Source organism: Babylonia areolata, chromosome 11, assembly GCF_041734735.1.
Source record: "Babylonia areolata isolate BAREFJ2019XMU chromosome 11, ASM4173473v1, whole genome shotgun sequence".
NCBI lineage: Eukaryota > Metazoa > Mollusca > Gastropoda > Neogastropoda > Buccinidae > Babylonia > Babylonia areolata.
Window position 1 is genome coordinate 16,825,993 of NC_134886.1, and position 12,070 is coordinate 16,838,062.

Genomic DNA, 12,070 nt, shown 5'->3' on the forward strand with positions numbered 1-12,070 from the left:
CACCAACATCATCCTCACCACCGTCATCACCACCATCTATCAACAAAGGGGAGGTTAGCACCGACCTGGTTCTTGAGCTGAATGATGGGCTGGGAGAGGAAGGGTTTGACCTGGGGCAGCAGCTTCACATGCAGGTCAGCCACGTCCATCACACTGGCCACTGACGAGATGAACCCCGCACTGCCCTGACGGATCCACTTGTTCTGCACCACACCCAAAACACAAACCACAGATGCCAACCCCTGTCAACTGTTTGTATTGTGGGACCAATCCACGTCAAGCGTTCGTAGGACCAACACCAAGTGTCTGTAGGGTCAGCCCTTGTCAAGTGTTTGAAGGACCAACACCAAGTGTCTGTAGGACCAACCCCTGTCAAGTGTTTGAAGGACCAACACCAAGTGTCTGTAGGACCAATCCCTGTCAAGTGTTTGAAGGACCAACACCAAGTGTCTGTAGGACCAATCCCTGTCAAGTGTTTGTGGGACCAGCCCATGTCAACTGTTTGTAGGACCAACAAGTGATTGTAGGACCAATCCTTGTAGGATCAACCCCTGTCAAGTGATTGTAGGACCAACACCAAGTGTCTGTAGGACCAACCCCTGTCAACTGTTTGTAGGAACAACAAGTGTTTGTAGGACCAACCCCTGTCAAGTGATTGTAGGACCAACCCCTGTCAAGTGATTGTAGGACCAACACCAAGTGTCTGTAGGACCAACCCCTGTCAAGTGTTTGAAGGACCAACACCAAGTGTCTGTAGGACCAATCCCTGTCAAGTGTTTGTGGGACCAGCCCATGTCAACTGTTTGTAGGACCAACAAGTGATTGTAGGACCAACCCTTGTAGGATCAACCCCTGTCAAGTGATTGTAGGACCAACCCTTGTAGGATCAACCCCTGTCAAGCGATTGTAGGACCAACCCTTGTAGGATCAACCCCTGTCAAGTGATTGTAGGACCAACCCTTGTAGGACCAACCCCTGTCAAGTGATTGTAGGACCAACCCTTGTCAAGTGTTTGTTGGAAAAACAAGTGTTTGTAGGACCAACCCCTGTCAAGTGTTTGTAGGAACAACAAGTGTTTGTAGGACCAACCCCTGTCAAGTGTTTGTAGGAACAACAAGTGTTTGTAGGACCAACCCCTGTCAAGTGTTTGTAGGAACAACAAGTGTTTGTAGGACCAACCCCTGTCAAGTGTTTGTAGGAACAACAAGTGTTTGTAGGACCAACCCCTGTCAAGTGTTTGTAGGAACAACAAGTGTTTGTAGGACCAACCCCTGTCAAATGTTTGTAGGAACAACAAGTGTTTGTAGGACCAACCCCTGTCAAGTGTTTGTAGGAACAACAAGTGTTTGTAGGACCAACCCCTGTCAAGTGTTTGTAGGAACAACAAGTGTTTGTAGGACCAACCCCTGTCAAGTGTTTGTAGGAACAAGTGTTTGTAGGACCAACCCCTGTCAAGTGTTTGTAGGAACAATCAGGAAATTTGGTAGGAACATTCTGAATCTTGTAGGAAAACTCGGACTCCGAGCCACATCAACAAACAAACATTTTATCTTCAAGGCATACAAACACTCGCGCCAACTTGCAACATGGTGTAACTGCTACGATTAATCTGATTGGTCCACTGACTGCTGTTTCAACGTAAACACGCACGCAATTAGCTGAGCATCATCTCGTGAAACAAAGGTTAGCAGTGACTGCCCTGGCCTCGTGATTGATATGTCTAGAGCGTCTGGGTAATGTTACAACATGCAAGCAAGTGACCATGCTATGCAGTAGAAATTGAACTCATCTGAACAATTTTGACGTTGGCGTAACCTCGAAATAAACTGCGAAGGAGCGTGACAAAATATGCCGAAATTTTAACAGCTGGCATCTCTGCACATACTGACATACGCTTACAGCTGAGCTGACAGAGCTGTAACATTGTGCAGGGTGTGTCAATATTGTGCACGGTGTGTAATGGAACAGTGAACATTGTGCAGGGTGTGTCAATATTGTGCACAGTGTGTAATGGAACAGTGAACATTGTGCAGGGTGTGTCAATATTGTGCATGGTGTGTAATGGAACAGTGAACATTGTGCAAGACGTGCCAATACTGTGCATGGTGTGTAGTGGAACAGTGAACATTGTGCAGGGTGTGTCAATATTGTGCACAGTGTGTAATGGAACAGTGAACATTGTGCACGGTGTGTCAATATTGTGCATGGTGTGTAATGGAACAGTGAACATTGTGCACGGTGTGTCAATATTGTACATGGTGTGTAATGAAACAGTGAACATTGTGCAGGGTGTGTCAACATTGTGCACAGTGTGTAATGGAACAGTGAAAATTGTGCAAGGTGTGTCAATATTGTGCATGGTGTGTAATGGAACAGTGAACACTGTGCAAGATGTGCCAATACTGTGCATGGTGTGTAATGGAACAGTGAACATTGTGCAGGGTGTGTCAATATTGTACACGGTGTGTAATGGAACAGTAAACATTGTGCAAGGTGTGTCAATATTGTGCAAGGTGTGTAATGGAACAGTGAACATTGTGCACGGTGTGTTAATATTGTGTATGGTGTGTAATGGAACAGTGAACATTGTGCAAGGTGTGTTAATGTCGTACATGGTGTGTAATGGAACAGTGAACATTGTGCAAGGTGTGTCAACATTGTGCATGGTGTGTAATGGAACAGTGAACATTTGCAAGGTGTGTCAATATTGTGCATGGTGTGTAATGGAACAGTGAACATTGTGCAGGGTGTGTCAATATCGTGCACTGTGTGCAATGGAACAGTGAACATTGTGCAAGGTGTGTCGATATTGTGCATGGACAGTGAACATTGTGCAAGGTGTGTCAACATTGTACATGATGTGTAATGGAACAGTGAACATTGTGCAAGGTGTGTCAACATTGTACATGGTGTGTAATGGAACAGTGAACATTGTGCAAGGTGTGTCAATATTGTGCATGGTGTGTAATGGAACAGTGAACACTGTGCAAGGTGTGTCAATATTGTACAAGGTGTGTAATGGAACAGTGAACATTGTGCAAGGTGTGTCAATATCGTGCACTGTGTGCAATGGAACAGTGAACATTGTGCAGGGTGTGTCAATATTGTGCATGGTGTGTAATGGAACAGTGAACATTGTGCAGGGTGTGTCAATATTGTACACGGTGTGTAATGGAACAGTGAACATTGTGCAAGGTGTGTCAATATTGTGCACGGTGTGTAATGGAACAGTGAACATTGTGCACGGTGCGTTAATATTGTATATGGTGTGTAATGGAACAGTGAACATTGTGCAAGGTGTGTTAATGTCGTACATGGTGTGTAATGGAACAGTGAACATTGTGCAAGGTGTGTCAACATTGTGCATGGTGTGTAATGGAACAGTGAACATTTGCAAGGAGTGTCAATATTGTGCATGGTGTGTAATGGAACAGTGAACATTGTGCAGGGTGTGTCAATATCATGCACTGTGTGTAATGGAACAGTGAACATTGTGCAAGGTGTGTCAATATTGTGCATGGTGTGTAATGGAACAGTGAACACTGTGCAAGGTGTGTCAATATTGTACAAGGTGTGTAATGGAACAGTGAACATTGTGCAAGGTGTGTCAATATCGTGCACTGTGTGCAATGGAACAGTGAACATTGTGCAGGGTGTGTCAATATTGTGCATGGTGTGTAATGGAACAGTGAACATTGTGCTGGTTGTGTCAATATTTGCAGTTTCAGTTTCAGTTGCTCAAGGAGGTGTCACTGCATTCGGACAAATTCATATACGCTACACATCTGCCAAGCAGATGCCTAACCAGCAGCGTAATCCAACGCGCTTAGTCAGGCCTTGAGAGAGAAAAAAAAAAACATTAAAAAAGAACTACTACTAATGTGTGGTTCGTCCGTCGGGATCTACGAGGACCATCTAGTCATCCTGGGGGTGGGTGGGTTGGGATCTGTGGGTGCACAGATGACTGGTCAGGCCAATCCGCGCCCGGAAGGTTCTGACGCAGTGTGGACAGGGGATGGTGGCGGCTGTCGCGGACTTGCTGGCACTGCTTTTCCTGGCCTGTCTGCGTTGCTCTGCTGCAGCGATTCTGTTGGCCTCACAGGATTTGGCGCTTTTGTGGACAGCTGAACGCCACTTTGGTCTGTCCATTGCATTCAGCTCCCATGTGTTGTGGCTGATGCTGAAGGCCTTCAGAGAAGCTTTCAGAGTGTCTTTGAAGCGCTTCTTTTGGCCTCCATGTGAGCGCTTGCCATGTTGGAGTTCGCCATACAGCAGTTTCTTGGGGAGCCGGTGGTCTGGCATGCGAACTACATGGCCTGCCCAGCGCAGCTGGGCCTGCATCAAGATGGTGTAGATGCTGGGCAAGTTTGCATGAGTGAGCACCTCTGTGTCAGGGATCTTCTCTTGCCACTTTATGCTGAGAAGTTTTCTGAGGCTGGTGGTGTGGAAGTGGTTCAGCTTTTTGGCGTGGCGTTTGTAGACCGTCCATGATTCACATCCATAGAGCAGTGTGGTGAGAACTATGGCCTTGTATACTTTGAGCTTCGTCTCTAGGGTGATGCCTCTCCTGTTCCAAGCGTTCTTATGGAGTCTGCCGAAGGCAGCGCTGGCTTTGGCGAGTCTGGCATTCACCTCATCGTCGATGACAACTGTGCGAGAGAGTGTACTGCCCAGGTATGTGAACTTGTCCACCACGTAATACATAATAATACATAATAATATGTATAAGACGCAAAACCTTGATGAAGTCAACTATAAGCGTACAAAAAAATAAATAAATAAATAAAATAAATAATAATAATAATAAAAATTAAAAATAAATAAATAAATAAAAAAGACAATGATGATAAATAAGCAAATAAATGTATAAAAAAAAAAAAAAATTGTGCATATGTAATGGAACAGTGAACACTGTGCAGGTTGTGTCAATATTGTGCATGGTGTGTAATGGAACAGTGAACATTGTGAAAAAAAAAAAGAAAGAAAAAACAGAGCTGTATGATCAATGGCTTTTCTCCACTGCAATGGGAATTCATTTACAACTTAATTTTATGTGAAGAACTACGACTCTACAACCAGGAGGAAAAACTGCACTGGTTCTTAGAACTGCAGCCTTGGGTGCTGGCTAGTTGGCCTTTGGGAACCATCCCAAATGTGGACTGTCATAAATTTCTCTTGGCCGAGATCTGGGGATATAACTTGGGCAATACACTATCCACTTATCAAAGTCCAGGCCAGATAAAAGGCACAGAAGTTGGCTCCTCTGCTGTTCTGATCGTCAGGGTCGAACATGACTGATTACCATACATCTGTGAGTTCAGGACAAACTGAACAAGACAAACAAGATCTTTTTTTCTGGAAAAACAACAACAAAAAAAACATAAATAAAAAATCATATTATATTGGTCATACCCAGGGGCCAATTAAAACCAGTCACAAATTAAAATTAAAAGATCCATAAGAATAATGTCAAAGCTGTTCATTCACAAGTTCTTAAAACCAGTCACACACAAACCAAAATGAAGTTAAAAGTCCAATCAAATTAATGTGAAAAAGACCAGTTCATCCTCATCAGGACAGGACAGTGAGAAAGGACAGGGACAGTGAATCGATCATCATTACATCAAGGTGTATCATCACACACACTGTCAAACTTTGACGCTCATCACAAAGACCAGGGCCCACAACTCACCGGGTGAGCCAACAGGGGAGCGATGTCAGTGACAAACTCCAGCAGCACCGACTTGTGGATGAACCCAAAGAACACCAGCTTCTGCAGGGAGCTCAGGGTCTTCTGGATCACATATTCCTCCGTGTCGCTCAGACCCTGAAACACAGGTGGACAGTACAGGCATGACAAACAGGAGGACGGTGGACAGAATGGTTAAAGACGTTTATCTACCTATACAGTGTCCTTGAGGGTCTGTTTCAAATCATGGTCTCGCCATTTCTCAAGTTTGTGACGTGATACAAGTCTTCGTCAGATACAAAACATGAGTGTCAAAGAATCGATAGACAGACAGAAATACGAAAAAAAAAAAAACTTAGCCGTATGAAGAGCACAGGATCAGGAGTCAAGATGGCTGCTGGAAAAAGAGGAAGCTAGCCAGGGATACAGAGGGGAGGTAACCTACTTCCGGGAGGTTATCGGCTGTAACTACATTTGTTTTCTCTGCATAGGCAGATAGTAGTTTGCACAGGACAGGAATTGGACTCCCTGCCGGAGTCTGCACTAGTGGGTCACGGTTAAGGATGTGTAGTGAAACTGATAATTTCACAAATACACATGCATGCACTCAAAGTCTGCCTAAGCATACTGGGTTATGCTACTGTGAGGCATCTGCCAAACAGATGGGGTGTAGCATATATGGATTTGTCTGAACGCAATGGAGCCTCCTTGAGACACTGAAACTGAAACACACTGAGTTTTCTTCATTAACAGCTTTGTGACTGCAGACTGCTGCATCATCTGATGGTGAATCACATGATGAGTGGATGATGTATGGTTTCAGACAGTTAATATTGTAGCCAGTGTGTATAGAAGTGTTCACATCCAGCTACACACTGATACCAAAGCAGTTTGAGGAAAGATGGCTTGGGGGAGGGTGAGAGTGTGAGTGTGTGTGTGTGTGTGTGTGTGTGTGCGCGTTAGTGTGTGCGTGCGTTCTTCTACAACACATTGTTATGGGAATGGTCCTGCTGAAAACATGGCAGTCTTGTATTTTGTTGCATTGTATATTTTGTCACTGCTTCCAACAGGACACAGGACTGCATCCCTGGATCGCTCTCAAATTATTCAGATCAATATCCACATGAACCAACAGAACACAGCTCATTCAGCCGAAACAAATACCAATTCTACATACATAAACATTTAAAAGGAAATTTTCTTCTTAAAATTACGTTTAAGTAACATACTTACCATGACCCACTAGTGCAGACTCCGGCAGGGGTCTGATTCCTGTCCTGTGCAAACTACTACCCGCCTATGCGGAGAAAACAAAAGCAGCTACAGGCAGATAACCTCCTGAAGTAGGTTACCTCCCCTTTGCATCCCTGACTAGCGCCCTCTTTTTCCAGCAGCCAACTTGACTCCTGCTCCTGTGCTCTGCATACGGCTAAGTTTTTTTTTTCGTATTTTCTGTCTATCGATTATTTGGTGCTCTCGTTTTGTGTCCGATGATGAATCACAACAGGTCACAAAACTACTTGGCCTGATTGGGCGATCGAGCTCATACACCACCAATTCTATATGCATAAATATTTAAATCAATATTCAAATGAACCAACAGAACACACTGACCTGCTGCAGGAGAGGCTTCAGGATCTGTGCACTCTGCCAGCCAACGTAGGACGCCACACTGGTGATGGCCACAAAGAACGAGGCCCGCAGCTGCCAGTCTTGCTGTTAGAGCAACACACACACAAGTAAAATAAAGCATACAGCAACAAACAAAATCAGGTATCTGCTATCAAAAAAAAAAAAAAAAAAAAAACAACAACAAAGAAAATGAAATATCACAGTGATATTCAGCACGATACATGCGCACACACAACACACACACACATAAACACACACACACATGCAAACACACACATTCACACACACACACAAATTCACACACACACATGTACACACTACATGCATATGTCAATATATCATAGTGACATTCAGCATCACACATGCGCACACACAACACACACACACACACACATTCACACTCACACACATACAAAGACACACACACACACAAATTCACACACACACACACATAGTTGCACACACTACATGCATATATCAGTGCATGTAAATGTGTGGAATTCTGCACAATCAAACATGAAGAGATCTCCCTCTCCTAAGTACCATCCAAGAACATGAACACTGCTCATCCTTGTAACTAACCCAGCTTCCCTGTGTGTGTGTGTGTGTGTGTGTGTGTGTGTGTGTGTGTTGTGTGTGTGTTGTGTGTGCATGCATGCATGCGTGCGTTGTGCCATGTGTGTGTGTGCGTGCTCTGTGTGTGTGTGCGTGTGTGTCTGTGTGTGCTCTGTGTCTGTGTGTGTGCTGTGTGTGTGTGTCTGTGTGTGTGTGTGTGTGTGTCTGTCTGTGTCTGTGCGTGTGTATATGCTCTCTGTGTCTGTGTCTCTGTGTGTGTATGTGCGCTCTGTGTGTGCTCTGTGTGTGTGTGTGTTTGTGTCTGCACACGCGAGCACCTCACCTTGTCATTGAGGAATGTGATCATGTGTGACAGCAGAACGTCGCTGGCTGAAATCACACACAGCAAACCGTCAACACATCAACGACACACTGACGACACACAAGCAAACTGTCAACACATCAACGACACACTGACGACACAGAGCAACACAAACATAAGCAGATGGAAAACTGACCCCTTCAAAACAAATACATACCAGGAATAGTGTATGGACAGAAAATAACAAATGTGTATATTCCATCTGGCCTTAAGATAAAAAAAAGAGATCATTCCTGTACTTTCCAACAACTTGGTAACAAAAATATTCAACTTTTCATCCTTAACCTTCAAATTTTTTGTTAGTTCCTCCAATGTCCAACAGTTATTTACCTGTAAGTATTCTGATACTGGACTATCTGTTTTTATTGGTCATTTGATTTTATGGTTAATCAATTAGTTTCTTTGTTTCCAAATTTTCTTCCCCATTCTAAATTCATCTTTTGCATCACATAACTATGTAACTGTACACAGTCCGAGCAAATTCTCAAACATATACATGCATGAGCAGCACAATGTTTCTTTTTTTTTCTGTCTAAAATCACTTCAGAGAATACATGTTGAATCAATGACCACCATAAATGATCCAGACCGTGTAGAAAACCAAAAATGACAGCAGTATGTTCTTCAGGAAAAGAATGTTCCATAACTGTACCAACACAATGAAAGGGCTCACCCAACCCTACAGGCATTCCATAAAGGAAATTTTTTTCCCTGAAATTACTTTTATCTAACATACTTACCATGACCCACTAGTGCAGACTCCGGTAGGGAGTCCGATTCCTGTCCTGTGCAAACTACTATCCACCTATGCGGAGAAAACGAAAGTAGCTACAGCAGATAACCTCCCAGAAGTAGGTTACCTCCCCTCTGTATCCCTGACTAGCTTCCTCTTTTTCCGGCAGCCATCTTGACTCCTGATCCTGTGCTCTTCATACGGCTAAGTTTTTTTTCTTATTTCTGTCTATCTGTCGATTCTTTGACACTCATGTTTTGAATCTGATGAAGACTTGTACCAGGTCACAAACTTACTTCGCTCGTTTGGGCAATCGAGCTAAAATTATGGCGCAATCGCAATCGTCAGGGCCCTCTACCTCAGGTTGAAATTTAAGCAACAGGTACAGGTACAGGTACAGTATTTGGGGCAGAAATTAAGCCTTGCGGCCTTTCCACGCCTCCTCCACTCCCTCTGGTCGACCCCAGACCACTACCACCTCCTAAACCTCCTCCAGTGTAAAATAGTTTTAAAATGAAATGCGTCTCCAATTATACCCAAGTGCCAGTTAAAAAAGTATTTAACTTCTAACCATGATCTCCATAGCGGCAATGGGGAACACCCAGATTCCTAACCCGATTCAGTTTTAAATAAAATGAAACTTCATTTAAAAAAAAAAACCTGATGGATCCAGAACTGAACAGAAGCTACACTGAATATAAACTTGATCACAGAAAAAAATCCTTTTCCTTTCAGGTACCCTTGGCACCTGTATACATATTTGCACACACACACACACACACACACACACACAAATTCACTCTCAGTCTCTTTAGAACCCACTTTCCAACTCACCAAGTCCACCCACTGTTCATGACTATATTACAACCCCACCCCACCCCTACAGATGTGTGCAATAAAATACAAATAAAATAATGAATTTTTTCTTTTAACCTGCACTCACCCATCCCCCACCAATAAAATAGTAAATTTTCTTCCTAAAATTACGTTTATCTAACATACTTAACCATGACCCACTAGTGCAGACTCCGGCAGGGAGTCCGATTCCTGTCCTGTGCAAACTAATATCCGCCTATGTGAAGAAAACGAAAGTAGCTGTGGCCGTTAACCTCCCGGAAGTAGGTTATCTCCCCTCTGTATCCCTGACTAGCTTCCTCTTTTTCCGGCAGCCATCAAGACAATCACTCATTTTTTTTTTTTATTTTTGTCTTTAACCCACCATTCATAACTATCCTCACCACCACCCCTCCTCCATAAAATCACTGTGTGCGTCTGTGACCTTTCTGTCTGCCAAAGAAGTGGCAGAGCCGCCCGATGTCGTTGTCAATGAGAGTCATCTTGACGGTGTTGTTGGCATCACTGAGCAGGGTCACCACCTTGTGCTGGATTGTCTCCTGCAGGGCCTGCAGCTCTGAGTCGTATGACTGCTCCGCAAACTCCTGACAACACACACACCACACACATTGCAAAGTCATGACAACACGCACGCTGCAAACTCTTGGCTGCACCAGAAACACACATCGCACACATTGCAAACTCCTGACAACACACACATCGCAAACTCCTGACAACAGAAACACTGCAAACTCCTGACAACACACACATCGCAAACTCCTGACAACAGAAACATGACATCGCAAACTCCTGACAACACACACACTGCAAACTCCTGACAACACACACACTGCAAACTCCTGACAACACACACACTGCAAACTCCTGACAACACACACACTGCAAACTCCTGACAACACACACATCTATACATGTGTAAGTACTCCTCACAGTGTACTGTGTATGTCAGTGACTGCTCTGCAAACTCCTGACAACACACACATCTATGAGTCAGTTCTCCTCACAATATACATTAGTTGTCTTATCATTCTATTATCTTTAATGCTTAAAACCCTGTGAAGAGTAAATATCCAGTGGTTAAAATTAAATCTCCATATTTCAAGGAGGCATCACTGTGATTCAGTAAATCCATATACACTACACTGCATCTGCCAAGCAAATGCCTGACCAGCAGCCTGACCCAACACGCTTCACCAGGCCTTGAGGGAAAATACGAAAAAACAAAATAAAAAAAAATAAAAAAAGATAATGAATAAATAAACAAACAAATAAATAAACGAATAAATAAGATTACGTAAAATCAAAAAAATAAAAATAACAGAAGAAGGATAAAGACAATATCAATGAATAAAGAATCAGAACGGAATATTCACGCCTCATAACCGATCAAAATGTGAAAGTCAAAATTTTGATGTGATAATGAAAGGACAGACTTCTGAGCACAAATGAACAAATCTTTGCTGCCTAATTTTCTTTTCTCAGGGCATGATGGAAACAGCTGACCTCGTGTCTTGTTACTGAAACATATCACTACCATGGCCACCATTCAACCAGGTTTGGTGGTGTCGATTGGTTGGTTGGTGTTGTTTTTTGGGTGTTTTTTTTTGACATTTGGGATATTTAGTAAATTTGCAAGTGCTCAAATAAGAACCAGAAATGTTGACTGAAAGAAATCTTCTTCTTCTGCTTCTTCTTCTTCTTAGTTCATGGGCTGCAAATCCCACTTTCACTTGTGCATAAACGAGTAGGCTTTTACGTATATGACCGTTTTTACCCTATCATGTAGGCAGCCATACTCCGTTTTCAGGGGTGTGCATGCTGGATAAATTCTTGTTTCCATAACCCACCAAACACTAACATAGATTGCATGATCTTTAACGTGCGTATACACACGAAGGGGGTTCAGGCACAAGCAGGTCTGCACATATGCTGACCCGGGGGATCGGAAAAAAATCTCCACCCTTTACCCACTGGGTGCCATCACTGAGATTTGAACCCGGGACCCACAGATGGAAAGTCCAACGCTTTGACCACTCGGCTATCGCACCCGTCGATTGAAAGAACAAACATCAAAAGGTTTGAAAAAAAAAAATATATAAATAAATCAGTAAACTTCTCATCTAGCAAAGAGTTGAACTGGGTGCAGTCATCACCTGCAGGCTTTCATCGTCATCTGCGTCGTCCTCCTCCACGTTGTTCTCCTCCTCCTCCTGTTCCGCCAGCT

General features: G+C 43.5%; 1 protein-coding gene across 2 annotated transcripts in view; it reads right to left on the reverse strand.

Annotated features, from left to right (window-relative positions):
- LOC143287582 (phosphoinositide 3-kinase regulatory subunit 4-like) overlaps positions 1 to 12,070 on the reverse strand; it is a 57,650-nt gene that overhangs the window by 24,516 nt on the left and 21,064 nt on the right. For both annotated transcript variants that reach the window (XR_013055979.1, XM_076595691.1), the window contains exons 15-20: positions 12,000 to 12,070; positions 10,271 to 10,430; positions 8,220 to 8,266; positions 7,304 to 7,405; positions 5,693 to 5,827; positions 66 to 203 (exon numbers count right to left, since the gene is read on the reverse strand). The exon at positions 12,000 to 12,070 is cut by the window's right edge and continues 47 nt beyond it. Coding sequence is in view for 1 of the 2 variants with exons in the window: in XM_076595691.1 (XP_076451806.1) it covers positions 66 to 203; positions 5,693 to 5,827; positions 7,304 to 7,405; positions 8,220 to 8,266; positions 10,271 to 10,430; positions 12,000 to 12,070 (653 nt within the window). In the remaining variant the exon portion in view is untranslated. The remainder of the gene's footprint in view (positions 1 to 65; positions 204 to 5,692; positions 5,828 to 7,303; positions 7,406 to 8,219; positions 8,267 to 10,270; positions 10,431 to 11,999) is intronic.